The 27,500-nt window shown below is 44.5% G+C and overlaps 1 protein-coding gene across 9 annotated transcripts in view; it reads right to left on the bottom strand.

Moving 5' to 3' along the window:
• The window catches only part of pacs2 (phosphofurin acidic cluster sorting protein 2), a 138,926-nt gene that overhangs the window by 52,004 nt on the left and 59,422 nt on the right, over positions 1-27,500 (bottom strand). For all 9 annotated transcript variants that reach the window (XM_042330312.1, XM_042330306.1, XM_042330304.1 and 6 more), the window contains exons 2-3: positions 3,301-3,388; positions 997-1,086 (exon numbers count right to left, since the gene is read on the bottom strand). In XM_042330312.1, coding sequence (XP_042186246.1) covers positions 997-1,086; positions 3,301-3,388 — 178 coding nt within the window. The remainder of the gene's footprint in view (positions 1-996; positions 1,087-3,300; positions 3,389-27,500) is intronic.

The raw sequence follows: 27,500 nt of genomic DNA, 5'->3' as shown, positions 1-27,500 counted from the left end.
TCCTTTCCTGTGGCGGTCCTCATGAGAGCCAGTTTCATTATAGCGCTTGATGGTTTTTACGACTGCACTTGAAGAAACTTTAACAGTTCTTGAAATGTTCATGATTGACTGACCTTCATGTCTTAAAGTAATGATGGACTGTCATTTCTCTTTTCTTATTTGAGCTGTTCTTAACATAATATGGACTTGGTCTTTTACCAAAGCCAGGTCAGTCTGTCTATCTAGTGTTTACCTGCAGTGAGAAGGTGAGAGCCAGGTCAGTCTGTCTATCTAGTGTTTACCTGCAGTGAGAAGGTGAGAGCCAGGTCAGTCTGTCTATCTAGTGTTTACCTGCAGTGAGAAGGTGAGAGCCAGGTCAGTATATCTAGTGTTTACCTGCAGTGAGAAGGTGAGAGCCAGGTCAGTCTGTCTATCTAGTGTTTACCTGCAGTGAGAAGGTGAGAGCCAGGTCAGTATATCTAGTGTTTACCTGCAGTGAGAAGGTGAGAGCCAGGTCAGTCTGTCTATCTAGTGTTTACCTGCAGTGAGAAGGTGAGAGCCAGGTCAGTCTGTCTATCTAGTGTTTACCTGCAGTGAGAAGGTGAGAGCCAGGTCAGTATATCTAGTGTTTACCTGCAGTGAGAAGGTGAGAGCCAGGTCAGTCTGTCTATCTAGTGTTTACCTGTAGTGAGAAGGTGAGAGCCAGGTCAGTATATCTAGTGTTTACCTGTAGTGAGAAGGTGAGAGCCAGGTCAGTCTGTCTATCTAGTGTTTACCTGCAGTGAGAAGGTGAGAGCCAGGTCAGTCTGTCTATCTAGTGTTTACCTGCAGTGAGAAGGTGAGAGCCAGGTCAGTCTGTCTATCTAGTGTTTACCTGCAGTGAGAAGGTGAGAGCCAGGTCAGTCTGTCTATCTAGTGTTTACCTGCAGTGAGAAGGTGAGAGCCAGGTCAGTATTTCTAGTGTTTACCTGCAGTGAGAAGGTGAGAGCCAGGTCAGTCTGTCTATCTAGTGTTTACCTGCAGTGAGAAGGTGAGAGCCAAGTCAGTCTCCACTGAGCCACTAGGGGGCAGCACTATCTCATGGGACCTCAGGATCCTCTTGGAACCCTAGGGAAAGGAATCACATCAGACCAGCACTCATTTCCATTATCCAGTCCCTCCAGGATTTGACTGTTTTATGCCGTAATGGTGCAGTGAAAGAACTGTTTTTAATAGCTTAATGTTGCATAGGATTACGTTTTATAAGTCATGTTAAAAAAAAAGAAACAAATAAATCTGAAAGGTATTATCTCGGCTTGCATTTTAAATGAAGCAATGCTCTACAAAGCTCTAATATTCAACCAGCAGGCACCAGTAGAGGAAGCAGGGGAAAGTGATGCATGGGGAAAAAACATCAGCCAGGTTGAATAGCATTTGTCTGACAGGATGTGTGTGACATGCAGTGTACATACAGGATATACAGTATAGTGTATTCAGAAAGAATTCAGACCCCCTGGACTCTTTTTCTACATTTTGTTACGTTACAGCCTGAATTCTAAAATGGATTAAATTAAATGATTTCCTCAATCAATCAACACTCAATACCTCATAATGACATCACAATACCCCATAATGACATCGCAATATCTCATAATCACAATAACTCATAATGACATCACAATACCCCATAATGACATCACAATACCACATAATGACATCACAATACCCCATAATGACATCACAATACCTCATAATGACATCACAATACCTCATAATGACATCACAATACCACATAATGACAAAGCGACAGGTTTGTAGAAATGTTTGCAAATGTATAAATAAATGTAAAAAAAAACACAAATACCTTATTGACATAAGTATTCAGACCCTTTGCTATGAGACTCAAAATTGAGCTCAGGTGAATCCTGTTTCCATTGATCATCCTTGAGATGTTTCTACAACTTGACTGAAGTCCACCTGTGATGAATTCAGAAAGGCACACACCTGTCTATATAAAGGTCCCACAGTTGACAGTGAATGTTGGAGAAAAAACCAAGCCATGAGGTCAAAGGAATTATCCATAGAGCTCCGAGACAGGATTGTGTCGAGGCACAAATCTGGGGAAGGGTACCAAAAAATGTCTGCAGCATTGAAGGTCCCCAAGAACACAGTGGCCTCCATCATTCTTAAATGGAAGAAGTTTGGAACCACCAAGACTCTTCCTAGAGCTGGCTGCCTGGCCAAACTGAGTAATCGGGGGAGAAGGGCCTTGATCAGGAGGTGACCAAGAACCCGATGGTCACTCTGACAGAGCTCTAGAGTTCCTCTATGGAGATGGAAGAACCTTCCAGAAGAACAACTATCTCTGCAGCACTCCACCAATCAGGCCTTTATAGTAGACTGGCCAGACAGAAGCCATTCCTTAGTAAAAAGTGCATGACAAACCGCTTGGAATTTTCCAAAATGCACCTTAAGGACTCTCAGACCATGAGAAACAAGATTATCTGGTCTGATGAAACAAAGAATGAACTCTTTGGCCTGAATGCCAAGCGTCACGTCTGGAGGAAACCTGGCACCATCCCTACGGTGAAGCATGGTGGTGGCAACGTCATGCTGTGGGGATGTTTTTCAGCAGCAGGGACTGGGAGACTAGTCAGGATTGAAGGAAAGATGAACGGAGCAAAGTACAGAGAGATCCTTGATGGGAAACCTGCTCCAGAGCGCTCAGAACCTCAGATTGGGGTGAAGGTTCACACTCCAACGACCCTAAGCACACAGCCAAGACAACGCATGAGTGGCTTCGGGACAAGAGATCAAACATCTCTGGAGAGCCCTGAAAATTGCTGTGCAGCGACGCTCCCTATCCAACTTGACAGAGCTTGAGAGGATCTGCAGAGAAGAATGGGAGAAACTCCCCAAATACAAGCTCATAGCGTCATACCCAAGAAGACTCGAGGCTGTAATCGCTGCCAAAGGTGCTTCAACAAAGCACTGAGTAAAAGGTCTGAATACTTATGTAAATGTCATATTTCTGTTTATTTATTTTTTTGAAAACATTTCCAAAAACCTGTTTTTGCTTTGTCCTTATAGGGTATTGTGTATAGATTGATGAGGGGGAAAAACAATGTAATCAATTTTAGAATAAGGCTATAAAACGTAAACAAAATGTGGGAAAAGTCAAGGGGTCTGACTACTTTCTGAATGCACTGTATGTGTGAGCTCTGTGTGTAAATGCAGCATTTATATTGTGTGTACAGTATGTGTAGATATTGCATCCGGGTGTGTCCCTGTCGTACCTCCAGCCATGTGAGGTGTTTCTGAAGGAGAATGCGATGGTCATACCTGGATTTTGACAGCGATGACCACAGAGATGAGCTCCTTATCCAGCTCCCTCAGGACCACCAACCTCTTCAGAGTCAGACTGCACAACCTGCACACAGACGATAAGAGACAAAATTACAACTGGTCTCTAACGCACACACAGAGAACCCCCACAAAAGACCGGCAGGCAGACAGACCTTTATAATATTACAATGTTTGAGTAAACAGATCATTCACAGTCAAAACACATCCTTGTAAGGCTCACAGTCAAAACACATCCCTGTTAGCCGCCCATAAACATAGAAACCCGAACCTTCATGAAGTCTATTAGTCTGTAAGTTGTTATTAGTCTGTAAGTTGTTATTAGTCTGTAAGTTGTTATTAGTCTGTAAGTTGTTATTAGTCTGTAAGTTGTTATTAGTCTGAAAGTTGTTATTAGTCTGAAAGTTGTTATTAGTCTGAAAGTTGTTATTAGTCTGAAAGTTGTTATTAGTCTGAAAGTTGTTATTAGTCTGAAAGTTGTTATTAGTCTGAAAGTTGTTATTAGTCCGAAAGTTGTTATTAGTCTGTAAGTTGTTATTAGTCTGTAAGTTGTTATTAGTCTGTAAGTTATTATTAGTCTGAAAGTTGTTATTAGTCTGTAAATTGTTATTAGTCTGTAAGTTATTATTAGTCTGAAAGTTATTAGTCTGTAAGTTGTTATTAGTCTGAAAGTTATTATTAGTTTGTAAGTTATTATTAGTCTGAAAGTTATTATTAGTCTGAAAGTTATTATTAGTCTGAAAGTTATTATTAGTCTGAAAGTTATTATTAGTCTGTAAGTGATCATTTCACGGAAAAGGCTAAGTAGTCTAGTGTTATCTCAACTCTCTACTGAACAAGACTCCGAATCGTGAACATTTTTGAATCCGACTTATGCATGAACTCACTGTGATAGGCTAACTGTCCAATTTCCATCCAAAAACCACAGCACTTAAATGAAAAAAAAAGAAGGAAGAAACTGAGTTGTCTAAAGAAATGATAGAGAAGAGATGCCAGACTGGTCTTTCTGAGAGAGAGAGAGAGAGAAAACAAAAAAACAGAAATAGGCTATAAAGTACACAGACCTTGTTCAAAAAGCTGGACTTGATAGTATTGCTTGATGCTAACTAAGGGTGTCTACACAAAATATGAATGAATAAATACTACTATATCTTGATTATTCAACCATGTGCTTTGCCTGTGCTTAGCTCCATTCAATTTATTTTTTATCCTCGAAAACTCCACACAGTCCTTAAAGATTACAAGCATACTCATAACATGATGCAGCCACCACTATGCTTGAAAATATAGAGAGTGGTACTCAATAATGTGTTGTATTGGATTTGCACCAAACATAACACTTTGTATTTAGGACAATTAATTGGTTTGCCATATTTTTTGCAGTTTTACTTTAGTGCCTTGTTGCAAACAGGATGCATGTTTCGGAATATTTGTATTCTGGCCAGGCTTCCTTCTTATCATTCTGTAATTTAGGTTAGTATTGTGGGGTAATTACAATGTTGTTGATCCATCCTCAGTTTCTTCTTATCACAGCCATTAAACTCTGTATCTGTTTTAAAGTAAACATTGGCCTTATGGTGAAATCCCTGAGCGGTTTCCTTCCTCTCCGGCAACTGAGTTAGGAAGGACGCCTGTATCTTTGTAGTGGCTGGGTGTACTGATACACCATCCAAAGTGTAATAAATAACTACACCATTCTCAAAGGGCTATTCGATGTCTGGTTTTAAAAATCTACCAATAGGTGTCCTTCTTTGCGAGGCATTGGAAAACCTCCAGGTCTTTGTGGTTGAAACTGTGTTTGAAATTCACTGCTCAACTGAGTGACCTTACAGATTATTGCATGTGTGGGGTACAGAGATGAGGTAGTCATTCAAAAATCATGTTAAACACTATTATTTGTTTACTGTAATATAGCATTGTATCTGGTCAAACATTTTCTGGTCAAAAAAATTTCCCCAAACTTTTCTAAGGGTTGGTAACAGGCTGATTGGTCGACTATTTAAGCCAGTAAAGGGGGCTTTACTATTCTTAGGTAGAGGAATGACTTTAGCTTCCCTCCAGGCCTGAGGGAACACACTTTCTAGTAGGCTTAAATTGAAGATATGACAAATAGGAGTAGCAATATCGTCCGCTATTATCCTCAGTCATTTTCCATCCAAGTTGTCAGACCCCGGTGGCTTGTCATTGTTGATTGACAACAATAATGTTTTCACCTCTTCACACACTCACTTACAATGCTTGTCTTTCATCATTTGGTCCGATATACTTGGATGTGTAGTGTCAGCGTTTGTTGCTGGCACGTCATGCCTAAATGTGCTAATCTTGCCAATGAAGAAATCATTAAAGTAGTTGGCAATATCAGTTGGTTTTGTAATGAACCAGCCATCTGATTCAATGAATGATGGAGCCGAGTTTGCCTTTTTGCCCAAAATGTCATTAATCATTCTTTATGCCATTTATCTTTGCTTCCTAGTGTAGTTTCTTCTTCTTTTTATTCAGATTAGTCACATGACTTCTCAGTTTGCAGTACGTTAGCCAATCGGTTGTACAGCCTGATTTATTTGCCATTCCTTTTGCCTCATCCCTCTCAACTATATATATATTTTTTAATTCCTCATCAATCAACAGGGATTTAACCATTTTTACAGTCCTTTTCTTAATGGGTTCATGTTTATTAGTAACTGGAATAAGCAATTTCATAAATGTGTCAAGTGTAGCGTCTGGTTGCTCCTCATTACACACCACAGACCAGCAGCGTCTGGTTGCTCCTCATTACACACTACAGACCAGCAGCGTCTGGTTGCTCCTCATTACACGCCACAGACCAGCAGCGTCTGGTTGCTCCTCATTACTCACCACAGACCAGCAGCGTCTGGTTGCTCCTCATTACACACCACAGACCAGCAGCGTCTGGTTGCTCCTCATTACACACCACAGACCAGCAGCGTCTGGTTGCTCCTCATAACACACCACAGACCAGCAGCGTCTGGTTGCTCCTCATTACACACCACAGACCAGCAGCGTCTGGTTGCTCCTCATTACTCGCCACAGACCAGCAGCGTCTGGTTGCTCCTCATTACACACCACAGACCAGCAGCGTCTGGTTGCTCCTCATAACACACCACAGACCAGCAGCGTCTGGTTGCTCCTCATTACACACCACAGACCAGCAGCGTCTGGTTGCTCCTCATTACTCGCCACAGACCAGCAGCGTCTGGTTGCTCCTCATTACACGCCACTGACCAGCAGTGTCTGGTTGCTCCTCATTACACGCCACAGACCAGCAGCGTCTGGTTGCTCCTCATTACACACCACAGACCAGCAGCGTCTGGTTGCTCCTCATTACTCGCCACAGACCAGCAGCGTCTGGTTGCTCCTCATTACACGCCACTGACCAGCAGTGTCTGGTTGCTCCTCATTACACGCCACAGACCAGCAGCGTCTGGTTGCTCCTCATTACTCGCCACAGACCAGCAGCGTCTGGTTGCTCCTCATTACACGCCACTGACCAGCAGTGTCTGGTTGCTCCTCATTACACACCACAGACAAGCAGCGTCTGGTTGCTCCTCATTACACACCACAGACCAGCAGCGTCTGGTTGCTCCTCATTACACACCACAGACCAGCAGCGTCTGGTTGCTCCTCATAACACGCCACTGACCAGCAAATATTATTTACATCAACAACATAGGAATCACTATAAAGCGTATTGTATGACCTCTTATACACTATATTAGGCCCAGCCTGACCTCTTATACACTATATTAGGCCCAGCCTGACCTCTTATACACTATATTAGGCCCAGCCTGACCTCTTATACACTATATTAGGCCCAGCCTGACCTCTTATACACTATATTAGGCCCAGCCTGACCTCTTATACACTATATTAGGCCCAGCCTGACCTCTTATACACTATATTAGGCCCAGCCTGACCTCTTATACACTATATTAGGCCCAGCCTGACCTCGTATACACTATATTAGGCCCAGCCTGACCTCGTATACAATATATTAGGCCCAGCCTGACCTCGTATACAATATATTAGGCCCAGCCTGACCTCGTATACACTATATTAGGCCCAGCCTGACCTCGTATACACTATATTAGGCCCAGCCTGACCTCGTATACACTATATTAGGCCCAGCCTGACCTCTTATACACTATATTAGGCCCAGCCTGACCTCTTATACACTATATTAGGCCCAGCCTGACCTCGTATACACTATATTAGGCCCAGCCTGACCTCGTATACACTATATTAGGCCCAGCCTGACCTCGTATACACTATATTAGGCCCAGCCTGACCTCTTATACACTATATTAGGCCCAGCCTGACCTCTTATACACTATATTAGGCCCAGCCTGACCTCTTATACACTATATTAGGCCCAGCCTGACCTCTTATACACTATATTAGGCCCAGCCTGACCTCTTATACACTATATTAGGCCCAGCCTGACCTCTTATACACTATATTAGGCCCAGCCTGACCTCTTATACACTATATTAGGCCCAGCCTGACCTCTTATACACTATATTAGGCCCAGCCTGACCTCTTATACACTATATTAGGCCCAGCCTGACCTCTTACACACTATATTAGGCCCAGCCTGACCTCTTATACACTATATTAGGCCCAGCCTGACCTCGTATACACTATATTAGGCCCAGCCTGACCTCGTATACACTATATTAGGCCCAGCCTGACCTCTTATACACTATATTAGGCCCAGCCTGACCTCTTATACACTATATTAGGCCCAGCCTGACCTCATACACTATATTAGGCCCAGCCTGACCTCTTATACACTATATTAGGCCCAGCCTGACCTCTTATACACTATATTAGGCCCAGCCTGACCTCGTATACACTATATTAGGCCCAGCCTGACCTCGTATACACTATATTAGGCCCAGCCTGACCTCGTATACACTATATTAGGCCCAGCCTTTGGAACGTTGTTTTTTCTAGATATGGTTACTATATGGTGATCACTTCATCTGATGAATCTGGATACTGCTTTCAAGCACGTCTGCAGCATTCGTAAAGATGTGATCAATACACGTTGATGATTTAATTCCTGTGCTGTTTGTAACAACCCTGGTAGGTTCACTGATATCCTGATCCAGGTTGCAGGCACTGGTTACAGTTTGAAGCTTTTTCTTGAGTGGGCAGCTTGATTGAAAGCCAGTCAATATTTTAAAAAATCACCCAGAAAATACACCTCTCTGTTGATATCACATAAGTTATCGAGCATTTCACACATGTTATCCAGATACTGACTGTTAGCACTGGGTGATCAATAGCAGCTTCCCACAACAATGGGCTTTAGGTTTAACCTGTGTAGTCATATGTGACTTCTTGTTTTGGCAGAAAGGCCTTCTGGAACATGTGAACTTTCATGTGCCTTTGATAACAAACGTGTACGACCATCTGTAAAAGCACATAAAAATGTTACATTACGAGCCCAGTTGGTTTAGCCATGGAAAAAGCCAGCAACCTTCCCGCTAGCCATGATTGGCTGAGATAATGAGTGGGCTGGACATGCCGAGAGATGAGTTTGGATTGGTCTGCCATGTGGCACGTTTCTGTCTATAACGTGAGCTGGTCGGTATGTCTAGGTAATCCTTTCTAAGGCAGACTTTTATAAAGACATCACGTAGTAGAACTACATTAGTGTTGCTCTACACTTTCTGGAGGACCGAGTTTTGAAAACAGTGGAATTAGAGTATGATTGCTAAGGAGAAAATTTTGGCATTTGATTGCAAATATGCAGACGCAGTCGAAAAGAGAACACACAGAAGGCTGTTGGATAAAATACCTATCTCCGGATTACATCTTCAAACTAAGGGCAACCATGGCATCCGTGACAGACAGGGAGAAGCGTCCATCCATGTATACGGATGGGTAAGAGAGAGTCTAGCTAGCTACATTGTCAGATATTACACGTTTCTAATTTAGTCAGAAAGTCGTTTTCATTTCAAGTTAAAGAGTACTGTTAGCTAGCTAGCTGGCTCGCTAGCTAACGTTACGTGTATGATCTGTGCAGTAATATTAGTATCTCAGAACCATTTGCATTGCTAAATATAGCCTCATGTTAGCTAGCTAACATGGAACCTGGTTGGCTAGTTACCTGCAGATTCATGCAGGGTAGTAACATTTTGAGTTGGGATTATGGTTAACTGTTTAGCTAGCTAGCTACGTGTCTAAATACAAGATTTCAACAGAATGCTTATGATGTCACTGCAACAACTGTCGATAGACGTAATTTCAGAGCACTCTCGTCTGAGTGTGCCAGAGAGCAGAATAACTGACGAATTTACCAACGCTCAACACCCGTTGAATATGGCCGGTGTCAGTAAACGTTGGCCAAAAAAAAGCGTAATTAAATTGTTGCCAGCAGCAGTCACATTCACCAACGCTCTGGATAACATGAAAACAGCCTAACCAGCTCTGCTAGGGAGAGTAAAATGGTCAGAGTGAGATGTTCTGTCATTTGTGTCTGGAAGTAGGTGACAAGCTAGCCAACGTTAGCCAGTTAGCTTGGGTGCTTGACTGCTGCTGTTAGGTCAGAACGCTCGGATCAAACCACACTCCTCGGCCAGAGCGTCCAGTGAGCTCTCTGAACGCTCCGAGCGAAACACTCTGAATTTACCAACGGACAATCTGACAACACTCTGAATTTACCAACGGACAAACTGACAACACTCTGAATTTACCAACGGACAATCTGACAACGCTCTGAATTTACCAACGGACAATCTGACAACGCTCTGAATTTACCAACGGACAATCTGACAACGCTCTGAATTTACCAACGGACAATCTGACAACGCTCTGAATTTACCAACGGACAATCTGACAACACTCTGAATTTACCAACGGACAGTCTGACAACACTCTGAATTTACCAACGGACAGTCTGACAACACTCTGAATTTACCAACGGACAGTCTGACAACACTCTGAATTTACCAACGGACAAACTGACAACACTCTGAATTTACCAACGGACAATCTGACAACACTCTGAATTTACCAACGGACAAACTGACAACACTCTGAATTTATCAACGGACAATCTGACAACACTCTGAATTTACCAACGGACAAACTGACAACACTCTGAATTTACCAACGGACAATCTGACAACACTCTGAATTTACCAACGGACAATCTGACAACGCTCTGAATTTACCAACGGGAGTCTGACAACGCTCTGAATTTACCAACAGACAATCTGACAACGCTCTGAATTTACCAACGGACAGTCTGACAACGCTCTGAATTTACCAACAGACAATCTGACAACGCTCTGAATTTACCAACGGACAATCTGACAACGCTCTGAATTTACCAACGGACAATCTGACAACGCTCTGAATTTACCAACGGACAGTCTGACAACACTCTGAATTTACCAACGGACAGTCTGACAACACTCTGAATTTACCAACAGACAGTCTGACAACACTCTGAATTTACCAACGGACAGTCTGACAACACTCTGAATTTACCAACGGACAGTCTGACAACACTCTGAATTTACCAACGGACAGTCTGACAACACTCTGAATTTACCAACTGACAATCTGACAACACTCTGAATTTACCAACGGACAATCTGACAACGCTCTGAATTTACCAACGGGAGTCTGACAACACTCTGAATTTACCAACGGACAAACTGACAACACTCTGAATTTACCAACGGACAATCTGACAACACTCTGAATTTAAAAACGGACAAACTGACAACACTCTGAATTTATCAACGGACAATCTGACAACACTCTGAATTTACCAACGGACAAACTGACAACACTCTGAATTTACCAACGGACAATCTGACAACACTCTGAATTTACCAACGGACAATCTGACAACGCTCTGAATGTACCAACGGGGAGTCTGACAACACTCTGAATTTACCAACGGACAGTCTGACAACACTCTGAATTTACCAACAGACAGTCTGACAACACTCTGAATTTACCAACGGACAATCTGACAACGCTCTGAATTTACCAACGGACAATCTGACAACACTCTGAATTTACCAACGGACAGTCTGACAACACTCTGAATTTACCAACGGACAGTCTGACAACACTCTGAATTTACCAACGGACAGTCTGACAACACTCTGAATTTACCAACGGACAATCTGACAACACTCTGAATTTACCAACGGACAATCTGACAACGCTCTGAATTTACCAACGGACAATCTGACAACGCTCTGAATTTACCAACGGACAGTCTGACAACGCTCTGAATTTACCAACGGACAAACTGACAACACTCTGAATTTACCAACGGACAAACTGACAACACTCTGAATTTACCAACGGACAAACTGACAACACTCTGAATTTACCAACGGACAGTCTGACAACACTCTGAATTTACCAACGGACAGTCTGACAACACTCTGAATTTACCAACGGACAATCTGACAACACTCTGAATTTACCAACGGACAATCTGACAACGCTCTGAATTTACCAACGGACAGTCTGACAACGCTCTGAATTTACCAACGGACAATCTGACAACACAGTTTACGAATGTCCAGAGCGCACTGGCACTCCAGATTAATTATACGAACACACCTGTAGTATAAACCAGCCTTTAGTCTTGAAGTCTTTGGTTGTTTAGTACACGACCTCACATGTGAATCCTTAAAGAGATGGGTGGGGCTAAAGCTTAACAGGGTGTGAACGATGCTGAATGGGTGGGGCTAAAGCTTAACAGGGTGTGAACGATGCTGAATGGGTGGGGCTAAATCTTAACAGGGTGTGAACGATGCTGAATGGGTGGGGCTAAATCTTAACAGGGTGTGAACGATGCTGAATGGGTGGGGCTAAATCTTAACAGGGTGTGAACGATGCTGAATGGGTGGGGCTAAATCTTAACAGGGTGTGAACGATGCTGAATGGGTGGGGCTAAATCTTAACAGGGTGTGAACGATGCTGAATGGGTGGGGCTAAATCTTAACAGGGTGTGAACGATGCTGAATGGGTGGGGCTAAATCTTAACAGGGTGTGAACGATGCTGAATGGGTGGGGCTAAATCTTAACAGGGTGTGAACGATGCTGAATGGGTGTAGACCAAGAAGAGCTCTCCGGTAGGTACCAAAACATTCAAGGGTAATTTTGTCGAAAGAGAGTTTACAAGTTCATCCAACTTTGATAGCAGAATTACTTTCCCCATTGAGCTGCAATAACCACGTAGCCAGTTGTTAAGAGAGAGACTCCTGCTAAAGAGTTCAATGCCATGATTCAGAGAAGGGCACAGAGCCAGATATGAGGGCTCTTTTATTGGTGTCTAGCAGGTAGTCAATCAGCTCTTTAAAATTCAGTTTCAACTGTTCAGAGCTGGCCTTCATATTGTCATTTAAAACCCACATGGACTAGGATAGAATCAATGTCCATGTCCTGATGTAGTCCATTCGGGAGCAGCTTAGTAATGTCATTTACTCCAGCTCCGTGATAGAACAATGAAAGGGGTTGAAAACTTATTGACTCAAGACATCTGTTTTTTCATTTTGTATTAAATTTTGTAAACATTTTGAAAAACATAATTCCACATTATGGGGTGATTGTGTGTCAACCAGTGAAGAAAAAACAAAACAAAAATCAATTTAAATCGATTGTAAATTCAGGCTGTAACACAACAAAATGTGGAAAAGGTCAAGGTGCGTGACTACTTTCTGAAGGATCTGTACGTCTAAAATCCTTCTAACAGTACACATTATAGGTAGGGGGCGGGGTGGGGTGGGGGTGGGGGCGGCCACATAACATTACAGTGCTCATTTGAAAAAGAAACCTGGATCTTAATATGGGTCTTCCTGTAAATAAATAGGGCCAATGTGTGACATTGGGATCAACATTTCCAAAATGGTATGTAAAACAAAAATCATTACCTCGATGCTTTCTCTGTTAAAATCCACCCGATACCATGCTGTAAATCAAGCCGATGTCACGTCCTGACCTTAGTTCCTTTTTTTATGTCTCTATTTTAGTTTGGTCAGGGCGTGAGCATTCTGTTTTGTTCTGTGTGTTATATTTCTAGGTGTTTGGCCTGGTATGGTTCCCAATCAGAGGCAGCTGTCAATCGTTGTCTCTGATTGAGAACCATACTTAGGCAGCCTGTTTTCCCACCTGTGTTTGTGGGTAGTTGTTTTCCGTTTCAGTGTTTGCACCATACGGGACTGTTTCAGTTTTCATTTATTCTCTTGTTCTGTTGTATTTAGTGTTCAGTTAATTAAAGGAAATATGAACACGTACCACGCTGCGCTTTGGCCTACTCCTTCTTCCTCAGACAAACATCGTTACAGCCGACAACAGATGCTTAAACATCCATTCACTAGGGATGTTAGATCCAACGTGGATCCAAACACAGCTGTCTATACGGGTGTAACGAATGAGACGACAACATATTGGCATGTTGGCAATGACAGAGGTCAAACGTTTTCTGTAAGTCTTCACAAGGTTTTCACACACTGTTGCTGGTATTTTGGCCCATTCCTCCATGCAGATCTCCTCTAGAGCAGTGATGTTTTGGGGCTGTTGCTGGGCAACACAGACTTTCAACTCCCTCCAAAGATTTTCTATGGGGTTGAGATCTGGAGACTGGCTAGGCCACTCCAGGACCTTGAAATGCTTCTTACGAAGCCACTCCTTCTTTACCTGGGTGGTGTTTTTGGGATCATTGTCATGCTGAAAGACCCAGCCACGTTTCATCTTCAATGCCCTTGCTGATGGAAGGAGGTTTTCACTCAAAATCTCATGATACATGGCCCCATTCATTCTTTCCTTTACACGGATCAGTCGTCCTGGTCCCTTTGCAGAAAAACAGCCCCAAAGCATGATGTTTCCACCCCCATGCTCCACAGTAGGTATGGTGTTCTTTGGATGCAACTCAGCATTCTTTATCCTCCAAACACAACGAGTTGAGTTTTTACCAAAAAGTTATATTTTGTTTTCATCTGACCTTATGACATTCTCCCAATCTTCTTCTGGATCATCCAAATGCTCTCTAGCAAACTTCAGACGGGCCTGGACATGTAATGGCTTAAGCAGGGGGACACGTCTGGTACTGCAGAATTTGATTCCCTGACGGCGTAGTGTGTTATTGTTTTTCGTGGGCGACGTGAATAAGACATTTTAACGTGTTAACCCTCACAAGGCAGACGGCATCCCACTTCCTCAGAGCATGCGCAGACCAGCTGGCTGTTTACTGACATATTCAATCTCTCCCTATCCCAGTCTGCTGTCCACACTTGCTTCAAGATGTCCACCATTGTTTTTAAATTTTTTTTAACCTTCATTTAACTTTACAATGACGCCCTACACCGGCCAAACCCGGACGACTATAAGCCATTTGTGCGCCGCCCTACGGGACTCCCAATCACAGCCGGTTGTGATACAGCCTGGATTCGAACCCAGGGTGTTTGTAGTGAAGCCTCTAGCAGTGAGATGCAGTGACTTAGACCACTGTGCCACTCATGTGCCCCAAGAAAGCAACGACAACTGAATTAAATGACTATCGCCCCGTAGGACTCACTACCTGACACCCTAGACAAACTTCAATTTGACTACCGCCCCAATAGGTCCAAAGACCTATGCAATCTCAACCACACTGCACACTGCCCTATCCCATCTGGACAAGAGGAATACCTATGTAAGAATGCTGTTCATTGACTATAGCTCAGCCTTCAACACCATAGTACCCACCAAGCTCATCATCAATCTCGGGGCCTGGGTCTGAACCCTGCCCTGTGCATTTGGGTCCTGGACTTCCTGACGGGACACTCCCAGGTGGTGAAGGTAGGAAACAACATCTCCACTTTGCTGATCCTCAACACAGAGGTCCAACATGGGTGCCTGTTCAGCCCACTCCTGTACTCTCTGTTCACCCACGACTGCGTGGCCACGCACACCTCCAACTCAATCATCAAGTTTGTAGACGACACAACAGTTGTAGGCCTGATTACCAACAATGACGAGACGGTCTACAGGGAGGAGGTGAGGGCCCTGGCGGAGTGGTGCAAGGACAGTAGCCCTCAACGTCAACGAAATGAAGGAGCTGATCGTGGACTTCCATCCATATCCACATCAATGGGAGAAGGTGTAAAGATTCAAGGTTTAAAAAAAAAAAATCTGAAATGGTCCACCCACACAGACAGTGTGGTTTAGAAGGCGCAACAGTGCCTCTTCAAGCTCAGGAGGCAGAAGAAATGTGGCTTGTCCCCTGAGACCCTTACAAACTTCTACAGATGCACAATTGAGAGCATCCTGTAGGGCTGTATTACCGCCTGGTACGGCAACTGCACTGCCCGGGCTCTCCAGAGGGTGGTGAGGTCTGCCCAACGCATCACCCGGGGCACCTTGCCTGCCCTCCAGGACACCTACACCACCCGATGTCACAGGAAGGCCATAAAGATCATCAAGGACAACAACCACCCGAGCCACTGCCTGTTCACCCAACTATCATCCAGAAGGCGAGGTCAGTACAGGTGCAACAAAAGCAGGGACCGAGAGACTGAAAAACAGCTTCTATCTCAAGGCCATCAGACTGTTAAACAGCCACCACTAACATTGAGTGGCTGCTGCCAACATACTGACTCAACTCCAGCCACTTTAATAATGTAAAAATTGATGTAAAAAATGTATCACTAGCCACTTTAAACAATGCCACTTAATATAATGTTTACATACCCTACATTACTTATCTCATATGTATATACTGTACTCGATACCATCTACTGTATCTTGCCTATGCCGTTCTGTACCATCACTCACTCATATATCTTTATGTACATATTCTTTCATTCCTTTACACTTGTGTCTATAAGGTCATTGTTGTGGAATTGTTAGGTTAGATTACTTGTTGGTTATTACTGCATTGTCGGAACTAGAAGCACAAGCATTTCGCTACACTCGCATTAACATCTGCTAACCATGTGTATGCGACCAATAACATTTGATTTGATTTTATATAGAGGCTGCTGCCCTACATACATAGACATGGAATCACTGGCCACTTTAATAATGTTTACATACTGCTTTACTCTTTTCATATGTACATACTGTATTCGTATCAATGCCACTCCAACATTGCTCATCCTAATATTTATATATTTCTTAACTCCATTATTTTACTTTTAGATGTGTCTATTGTTGTAAATTGTTAGATATTACTGCACTGTGGGAGCTAGGAACACAAGCATTTAGTTAGATATTACTGCACTGTGGGAGCTAGGAACACAAGCATTTAGTTAGATATTACTGCACTGTGGGAGCTAGGAACACAAGCATTTAGTTAGATATTACTGCACTGTGGGAGCTAGGAACACAAGCATTTAGTTAGATATTACTGCACTGTTGGAGCTAGGAACACAAGCATTTAGTTAGATATTACTGCACTGTTGGAGCTAGAAACACAAGCATTTAGTTAGATATTACTGCACTGTTGGAGCTAGGAACACAAGCATTTAGTTAGATATTACTGCACTGTTGGAGCTAGAAACACAAGCATTTAGTTAGATATTACTGCACTGTGGGAGCTAGGAACACAAGCATTTAGTTAGATATTACTGCACTGTTGAAGCTAGGAACACAAGCATTTAGTTAGATATTACTGCACTGTTGAAGCTAGGAACACAAGCATTTAGTTAGATATTACTGCACTGTTGAAGCTAGGAACACAAGCATTTAGTTAGATATTACTGCACTGTGGGAGCTAGGAACACAAGCATTTAGTTAGATATTACTGCACTGTGGGAGCTAGGAACACAAGCATTTAGTTAGATATTACTGCACTGTGGGAGCTAGGAACACAAGCATTTAGTTAGATATTACTGCACTGTGGGAGCTAGGAACACAAGCATTTAGTTAGATATTACTGCACTGTGGGAGCTAGAAACACAAGCATTTAGTTAGATATTACTGCACTGTTGGAGCTAGGAACACAAGCATTTAGTTAGATATTACTGCACTGTGGGAGCTAGGAACACAAGCATTTAGTTAGATATTACTGCACTGTGGGAGCTAGGAACACACGCATTTAGTTAGATATTACTGCACTGTTGGAGCTAGGAACACAAGCATTTAGTTAGATATTACTGCACTGTTGGAGCTAGGAACACAAGTATTTCACTACACCCGCAATAACATCTGCTAAATATGTGTATGTGACCAATAAAATGTGATTTATAACATATCCCGAATTTATTAGTTTGACGCGCCAAATAAAAACAATAAAAAGCTATATAATTTATATAATAAAAACTACTGCTCCAGAAAAACATTATGAATAGGCTTTTTTTGTGGGAGAGATACAGAGAGCTGTGGGCTGGGGGTGCTGTCTGTCATGGGAGAGTAATTGGAGAGATAGAGTGAGCTGTGGACTAAGGGGGGCTGTCTGTCTGGGGACAGTAACAGGAGAGATGCAGAGAGCTGTGGACTAAGGGGGGCTGTCTGTCTGGGGACAGTAACAGGAGAGATACAGAGAGCTGTGGACTAAGGGGGGCTGTCTGTCAGAGGACAGTAATAGGAGAGATACAGAGAGCTGTGGACTAAGGGGGGCTGTCTGTCTGGGGACAGTAATAGGAGAGATACAGAGAGCTGTGGACTAAGGGGGGCTGTCTGTCTGGGGACAGTAATAGGAGAGATACAGAGAGCTGTGGACTAAGGGGGGCTGTCTGTCAGAGGACAGTAATAGGAGAGATACAGAGAGCTGTGGACTAAGGGGGGCCTGTCTGTCTGGGGACAGTAATAGGAGAGATACAGAGAGCTGTGGACTAAGGGGGGCTGTCTGTCAGAGGACAGTAATAGGAGAGATACAGAGAGCTGTGGACTAAGGGGGGCTGTCTGTCTGGGGACAGTAATAGGAGAGATACAGAGAGCTGTGGACTAAGGGGGGCTGTCTGTCAGAGGACAGTAATAGGAGAGATACAGAGAGCTGTGGACTAAGGGGGGCTGTCTGTCTGGGGACAGTAACAGGAGAGATACAGAGAGCTGTGGACTAAGGGGGCTGTCTGTCTGGGGACAGTAACAGGAGAGATACGGAGAGCTGTGGACTAAGGGGGGTTGTATGTCTGGGTTCAGTAACAGGAGAGATACAGAGAGCTGTGGACTAAGGGGAGGCTGTCTGTCAGGGGACAGTAATAGTAAACTAGCGTCTGAGTCCCAAATGGCACCCTATTCTCAATATAGTCCTCTGGCCAAAAGTAGTGCCCTACGTAATATAGGAATTAGGTTTCCATCTCAGATGCAGAAATAGGAACCCTAGAGACTCTGGAGAGACCACACGGGGAGTCCAGTTACCAAACTATACATGTATCACTAGCCACTTTAAACTATGCCACTTTGTTTACATACCCTACATTACTCATCTCATATGTATATACGGTACTCGATACCATCTACTGCATCTTGCCTATGCCGTTCTGTACCATCACTCACTCATATATCTTTATGTACATATTCTTTATCCCCTTACACTTGTGTCTATAAGGTAGTAGTTTTGGAATTGTTAGCTAGATTACTCGTTGGTTATTACTGGATTGTTGGAACTAGAAGCACAAGCATTTCGCTACACTCGCATCAACATCTGCTAACCAAGTGACCATTAACACCTGCTAACCATGTGACCATTAACACCTGCTAACCATGTGACCATTAACATCTGCTAACCATGTGACCATTAACATCTGCTAACCATGTGACCATTAACACCTGCTAACCATGTGACCATTAACACCTGCTAACCATGTGACCATTAACACCTGCTAACCATGTGACCAGTAACATCTGCTAACCATGTGACCATTAACATCTGCTAACCATGTGACCATTAACATCTGCTAACCATGTGACCATTAACATCTGCTAACCATGTGACCATTAACATCTGCTAACCATGTGACCATTAACATCTGCTAACCATGTGATCATTAACATCTGCTAACCATGTGACCATTAACATCTGCTAACCATGTGACCATTAACATCTGCTAACCATGTGACCATTAACATCTGCTAACCATGTGACCATTAACATCTGCTAACCATGTGTATGTGACCAATAACATCTGCTAACCATGTGACCATTAACATCTGCTAACCATGTGACCATTAACATCTGCTAACCATGTGACCATTAACATCTGCTAACCATGTGACCATTAACATCTGCTAACCATGTGACCATTAACATCTGCTAACCATGTGATCATTAACATCTGCTAACCATGTGACCATTAACATCTGCTAACCATGTGACCATTAACATCTGCTAACCATGTGACCATTAACATCTGCTAACCATGTGACCATTAACATCTGCTAACCATGTGACCAGTAACATCTGCTAACCATGTGACCATTAACATCTACTAACCATGTGACCATTAACATCTGCTAACCATGTGACCATTAACATCTGCTAACCATGTGACCATTAACATCTGCTAACCATGTGATCATTAACATCTGCTAACCATGTGACCATTAACATCTGCTAACCATGTGACCATTAACATCTGCTAACCATGTGACCATTAACATCTGCTAACCATGTGACCATTAACATCTGCTAACCATGTGACCATTAACATCTGCTAACCATGTGACCATTAACATCTGCTAACCATGTGACCATTAACATCTGCTAACCATGTCACCAATAACATCTGCTAACCATGTGACCATTAACATCTACTAACCATGTGACCATTAACATCTGCTAACCATGTGACCATTAACATCTGCTAACCATGTGACCATTAACATCTGCTAACCATGTGATCATTAACATCTGCTAACCATGTGACCATTAACATCTGCTAACCATGTGACCATTAACATCTGCTAACCATGTGACCATTAACATCTGCTAACCATGTGACCATTAACATCTGCTAACCATGTGACCAGTAACATCTGCTAACCATGTGACCATTAACATCTGCTAACCATGTGACCATTAACATCTGCTAACCATGTGACCATTAACATCTGCTAACCATGTGACCATTAACATCTGCTAACCATGTGACCATTAACATCTGCTAACCATGTGACCATTAACATCTACTAACCATGTGACCATTAACATCTACTAACCATGTGACCATTAACATCTGCTAACCATGTGACCATTAACATCTGCTAACCATGTGACCATTAACATCTGCTAACCATGTGACCATTAACATCTGCTAACCATGTGACCATTAACATCTGCTAACCATGTGACCATTAACATCTGCTAACCATGTGACCATTAACATCTGCTAACCATGTGACCAGTAACATCTGCTAACCATGTGTATATGACCAATAAAAACAGATTTTTGAAACTGTCCTTTAACTGGGATTGATGGAGGACAGGACACCAATAAATACAACCACATTGAAAAACAGGAAATAGGTTTAAAAGACACATTACAGGAGGACATTTTGATTTAATTTATTTATACCTTTTACTTCACCAAGTCCGTTATGAACAAATTGAAGTCTTGGCTCGAAGCCTTTTGAAATGCCACTGCAATAAATAAATAAAATAACTATTTTACAAACAGAAGGAAAAAAAGCGTAGACTTTAGACAACAGCCTGAAGTACCGAGGTAATAAAGTAGTTGTCTGATATAACTTTTTTATTTACCCCTTTTTCTCCCCAATTTCGTGGTCTCCAATTGTTTAGTAGCTACTATCTTGTCTCATCGCTACAACTCACGTACGGGCTCGGGAGAGACGAAGGTTGAAAGTCATGCGTCCTCCAATACACAACCCAACCAAGCCGCACTGCTTCTTTAAGCGCATCCAACCTGGAAGCCAGCCGCACCAATGTGTCGGAGGAAACACCGGGAACCTGGCAACCTTGGTTACCGCGCACTGCGCCCGGCCTGCCACAGGAGTCGCTGGTGCGCGATGAGACAAGGATTTCCCTACCGGCCGATTGTGCGTCGCCCCACGGACATCCCGGTCGCGGCCAGTTACGACAGAGCCTGGGCGCGAACTCAGAGTCTCTGGTGGCACAGCTGGCGCTGCAGTACAGCGCCCTGGCTGATATAACTTTAACCAAGTCAGTTAAACTCTTAACTAAATGTAAGTCTTTTGAAGCTCAACATCATCGTTTTATTTTGATTTATTATTTAATTTGACCTTTATTTAACCAGGCAAGTCAGTTAAGAACAAATTATTATTTTCAATGACGGCCTAGGAACAGTGGGTTAACTGCCTGTTCAGGGGCAGAACAACAGATTTGTACCTTGTCAGCTCGGGGATTTGTGTGTGTGTGGGTGTGTGTGTGTGTGTGTGTGAAATAGAAAACCTTGGAGGATGTGTGTGTGTGTGTGTGTGTGTGTGTGTGTGTGTGTGTGTGTGTGTGTGTGTGTGTGTGTGTGTGTGTGAAATAGAAAACCTTGGAGGATGTGTGTGTTTTTGGTTTTACTGTCCGTGTTGGGGATCAGAAGTCCAGAAGACCTCACAATGACAGTAAAAATAAGGACAATTCATACAAGTGGGGACATTTCGCTGGTCCCCCACAAGGAAAAAGGCTATTTTAGGCTAAAGGGTTAGGTTCAAGGTTAGGGGTTAGGTTTAGGAGTTTGGGTTAGGAGTTCGGGTTAGGTTTAGGAGCTCAGGTTAGGAGTTTGGCGTCAGGTTTAGGAGTTTGGGTTAGGAGTTTGGGGTCAAGGGTTAGGGAAAATAGGATTTTGAATGGTTATCAATTGTTTGGTCCCAGTAAGGATACGAAAACAAACGTGTGTGTGTGTGTGTGTGTGTGTGTGTGTGTGTGTGCTGAGCAGTGTAGAGTTTAGACAATGTGAGCCTATCTTGGGGAGTGTGTCTATTGCACCTTGCTGAAGTTCTTGAGGCTGTGTTGAGGGGAAGAGACATTGTTTGCGTACCCAATGGCACACCATTCCCGATATAGTGTGTAGGGCTGTGTAGGGCTGTGTAGCTGTGTAGGGCTGTGTTAAGCTGTGTTGGGCTGTGTAGAGCTGTGTAGAGCTGTGTAGGGCTGTGTAGGGCTGTGTAGAGCTGTGTAGAGCTGTGTAGAGCTGTGTTGGGCTGTGTAGAGCTGTGTTGGGCTGTGTTGGGCTGTGTAGAGCTGTGTTGGGCCGTGTAGGGCTGTGTTGAGGGGAAGAGACATTGTTTGCGTACCCAATGAGACCCCATTGGGGTCGATATAGTGCACTACTTTTCACCATGGTTGATAGTGATATTTTGGGATGATAATATAGCGATCCAAGTATAAGATTTGTAAAACAAAACCAAACTAAAACAAACAAAAAAACATTATTGGCAGGTAGTGTTAGATAGGGCTAGTTGGCTGCACGGTCTGTATAACCTCCCGTTACCGGTCTGTATAACCTCCCGGTACGGTACCGGTCTGTATAACCTCCCGTTACGGCACCGGTCTGTATAACCTCCCGTTACGGCACCGGTCTGTATAACCTCCCGTTACGGTACCGGTCTGTATAACCTCCCGTTACGGTACCGGTCTGTATAACCTCCCGTTACGGCACCGGTCTGTATCACCTCCCGTTACGGTACCGGTCTGTATAACCTCCCGTTACGGTACCGGTCTGTATCACCTCCCGTTACAGCACCGGTCTGTATCACCTCCCGTTACGGCACCGGTCTGTATCACCTCCCGTTACGGCACCGGTCTGTATCACCTCCCGTTACGGTACCGGTCTGTATAACCTCCCGTTACGGTACCGGTCTGTATCACCTCCCGTTACGGTACCGGTCTGTATAACCTCCCGTTACAGTACCGGTCTGTATAACCTCCCGGTACCGGTCTGTATCACCTCCCGTTACGGTACCGGTCTGTATAACCTCCCGTTACAGCACCGGTCTGTATAACCTCCCGTTACGGCACCGGTCTGTATAACCTCCCGTTACAGCACCGGTCTGTATAACCTCCCGTTACGGCACCGGTCTGTATCACCTCCCGTTACGGTACCGGTCTGTATAACCTCCCGTTACGGTACCGGTCTGTATCACCTCCCGTTACAGTACCGGTCTGTATAACCTCCCGTTACGGTACCGGTCTGTATAACCTCCCGTTACGGTACCGGTCTGTATAACCTCCCGTTACGGTACCGGTCTGTATAACCTCCCGTTACGGCACCGGTCTGTATAACCTCCCGTTACGGTACCGGTCTGTATAACCTCCCAGTACCGGTCTGTATAACCTCCCAGTACCGGTCTGTATAACCTCCCGTTACAGCACCGGTCTGTATCACCTCCCGTTACGGTACCGGTCTGTATAACCTCCCGTTACAGCACCGGTCTGTATAACCTCCCGGTACCGGTCTGTATCACCTCCCGTTACGGTACCGGTCTGTATAACCTCCCGTTACGGTACCGGTCTGTATCACCTCCCGTTACGGTACCGGTCTGTATCACCTCCCGTTACAGCACCGGTCTGTATCACCTCCCGTTACGGCACCGGTCTGTATCACCTCCCGTTACGGCACCGGTCTGTATCACCTCCCGTTACGGTACCGGTCTGTATAACCTCCCGTTACGGCACCGGTCTGTATCACCTCCCGTTACGGTACCGGTCTGTATAACCTCCCGTTACAGCACCGGTCTGTATAACCTCCCGGTACCGGTTTGTATAACCTTAACATCCACACCTGACTATTGCTGTGATGTATTAACGGTTGAGTGACTTTCATTAAGCAACAATTTGATACATGCCTTCGATTGCATTAGCCTACTTTATTCACAAATGGTCATGATTCAGTACGATCAATTAACAGAATATTTTATTTCATGACTTTTATGACGATAGATAAACATGTCTAGGTTAGTTGACTTTCTTTGAAGCAGCCATTTGATCACTCATTTATTGACTGCTGGGAATTATTATTATTATAATGTTTCAATATTTTATATAGGCTACTAAGGTCAGCCAATCATACTCCAGGAGAGCCTTAAAGGGGCAGAGTTGTATTTTTGAGACAGGCCTGACTATGCAAAGAAACAAATAGACAGAGTGCAGCCTCCATTTCTGTCAGATTTTCTATGGTAATAATGATAACGATGCATTATAATATTTTATTACGTGACTTGAGCTTTCGGGCAACAAAAAAAACATTAAATCAGTTCTACTTGACTAAAAAAAGTGAATGTCATCTCATCCAATATCATTTCAGGTTCCATGTTTTCCCTCTCAGCAAGGCTTATAAGTAAAATACAAAATTAAATATTCTCTGAGCCAAACACAAATGTGATCCTCTTATTAAATGAATAATACCTGGGTTGACCCATTTCCCCCCTCCCACACACACACACAAACCAGTAGAGTATGTGACTACTAATCTACACTAAACCAGAGACCATGGAAGCCTCAGAGTGGTCAGAATGCTGTTCAGAATGCTCAGAGCTGGGACCCTCAGAATGTTTAGAATGCTGTTCAGAATGCTCAGAGCTGGGACCCTCAGAATGTTTAGAATGCTGATCAGAATGCTCAGGGCTGGGACCCTCAGAATGTTTAGAATGCTGATCAGAATGCTCAGAGCTGGGACCCTCAGAATGTTTAGAATGCTGATCAGAATGCTCAGAGCTGGGACCCTCAGAATGTTTAGAATGCTGATCAGAATGCTCAGAGCTGGGACCCTCAGAATGTTTAGAATGCTGATCAGAATGCTCAGAGCTGGGACCCTCAGAATGTTTAGAATGCTGATCAGAATGCTCAGAGCTGGGACCCTCAGAATGTTTAGAATGCTGGTCAGAATGCTCAGAGCTGGGACCCTCAGAATGTTTAGAATGCTGGTCAGAATGCTCAGAGCTGGGACCCTCAGAATGTTTAGAAGTGTCCGACAGAAACACAGCCTGGGTCTCAGAGAGTGATTATTTGGAGAACATTGTGAGTCCTCAGGTTTTGATCAACAGACGCTATCTGTTCACCGCCTTAGCTCAACTTGAAGGCACACTTACACACACACACACACACACAAGCATACAGTACGAACATGAATTGTGCATACTCAGACACACACCCTTCAGGTATGTATAGACACACACCCATATTACACACTCAAAAGGCCAGCTTATACTTATACTGCACAGCAGCTGCACAGCAACATCTCTCTGACTGTTCTGTTCTCTCTCTCTCTGTGTGTGTGTGTGTGTGTGTGTGTGTCCCTACTCCATCACCAAACAGAGTGTGAGCAGGCTGGGAGAGGTAGAGTGTGAGCAGGCTGGGAGAGGTAGAGTGTGAGCAGGCTGGGAGAGGTAGAGTGTGAGCAGGCTGGGAGAGGTAGAGTGTGAGCAGGCTGGGAGAGGTAGAGTGTGAGCAGGCTGGGAGAGGTAGAGTGTGAGCAGGCTGGGAGAGGTAGAGTGTGAGCGGGCTGGGAGAGGTAGAGTGTGAGCGGGCTGGGAGAGGTAGAGTGTGAGCGGGCTGGGAGAGGTAGAGTGTGAGCGGGCTGGGAGAGGTAGAGTATGAGCGGGCTGGGAGAGGTAGAGTGTGAGCGGGCTGGGAGAGGTAGAGTATGAGCGGGCTGGGAGAGGTAGAGTATGAGCGGGCTGGGAGAGGTAGAGTGTGAGCGGGCTGGGAGAGGTAGAGTGTGAGCAGGCTGGGAGAGGTAGAGTGTGAGCAGGCTGGGAGAGGTAGAGTATGAGCAGGCTGGGAGAGGTAGAGTGTGAGCAGGCTGGGAGAGGTAGAGTGTGAGCAGGCTGGGAGAGGTAGAGTATGAGCAGGCTGGGAGAGGTAGAGTGTGAGCAGGCTGGGAGAGGTAGAGTGTGAGCGGGCTGGGAGAGGTAGAGTATGAGCGGGCTGGGAGAGGTAGAGTATGAGCAGGCTGGGAGAGGTAGAGTGTGATCAGGCTGGGAGAGGTAGAGTATGAGCAGGCTGGGAGAGGTAGAGTATGAGCAGGCTGGGAGAGGTAGAGTGTGAGCAGGCTGGGAGAGGTAGAGTGTGAGCGGGCTGGGAGAGGTAGGTAGAGTATGAGCAGGCTGGGAGACGTAGAGTATGAGCGGGCTGGGAGAGGTAGAGTATGAGCAGGCTGGGAGAGGTAGAGTATGAGCAGGCTGGGAGAGGTAGAGTGTGAGCAGGCTGGGAGAGGTAGAGTATGAGCAGGCTGGGAGAGGTAGAGTATGAGCAGGCTGGGAGAGGTAGAGTATGAGCAGGCTGGGAGAGGTAGAGTGTGAGCAGGCTGGGAGAGGTAGAGTGTGAGCAGGCTGGGAGAGGTAGAGTGCTGTGGGGCCATTCATTCCAAAGGGAACCCTATTCCCTACGTAGTGCACTACATTCGACCAGGGTCCATAGGGACTGAGGTGGTATTTGGGAGGCAGGATAGGAGAGCACTCCCTGCAAACCATCCTGAGGTTAGGTTTCAACGCCTGAATGTTCTGCCGACAACAGAGAGAGACACTGTGTACTGTGACTGTCCGTCTGCACTAACTGCCCTAGGCTACTAACACACGACACTACCACTCACTTCCTGTCCATATCTTCACAGAGACACTGTGTACTGTGACTGTCCGTCTGCACTAACCGGCCTAGGCTACTAACACATGACACTACCACTCACTTCCTGTCCATATCTTCACAGAGACACTGTGTACTGTGCTGTGACTGTCCGTCTGCACTAACCGGCCTAGGCTACTAACACATGACACTACCACTCACTTCCTGTCCATATCTTCACAGAGACACTGTGACTGTGCGTCTGCACTAACTACCCTAGGCTACTACCACATGACACTACCACTCACTTCCTGTCCATATCTTCACAGAGACACTGTGACTGTGACTGTCCGTCTGCACTAACCGGCCTAGGCTACTAACACATGACACTACCACTCACTTCCTGTCCATATCTTCACAGAGACACTGTGTACTGTGCTGTGACTGTCCGTCTGCACTAACCGGCCTAGGCTACTAACACATGACACTACCACTCACTTCCTGTCCATATCTTCACAGAGACACTGTGACTGTGACTGTCCGTCTGCACTAACTACCCTAGGCTACTACCACATGACACTACCACTCACTTCCTGTCCATATCTTCACAGAGACACTGTGACTGTGACTGTCCGTCTGCACTAACCGGCCTAGGCTACTAACACATGACACTACCACTCACTTCCTGTCCATATCTTCACAGAGACACTGTGTACTGTGCTGTACTGTG

Source organism: Oncorhynchus tshawytscha, linkage group LG11 (genome assembly GCF_018296145.1).
Source record: "Oncorhynchus tshawytscha isolate Ot180627B linkage group LG11, Otsh_v2.0, whole genome shotgun sequence".
Lineage (NCBI taxonomy): Eukaryota > Metazoa > Chordata > Actinopteri > Salmoniformes > Salmonidae > Oncorhynchus > Oncorhynchus tshawytscha.
The sequence above is the reverse complement of the archived record's forward strand: the minus strand, read 5'-3'. Positions and strand labels throughout refer to the sequence as shown.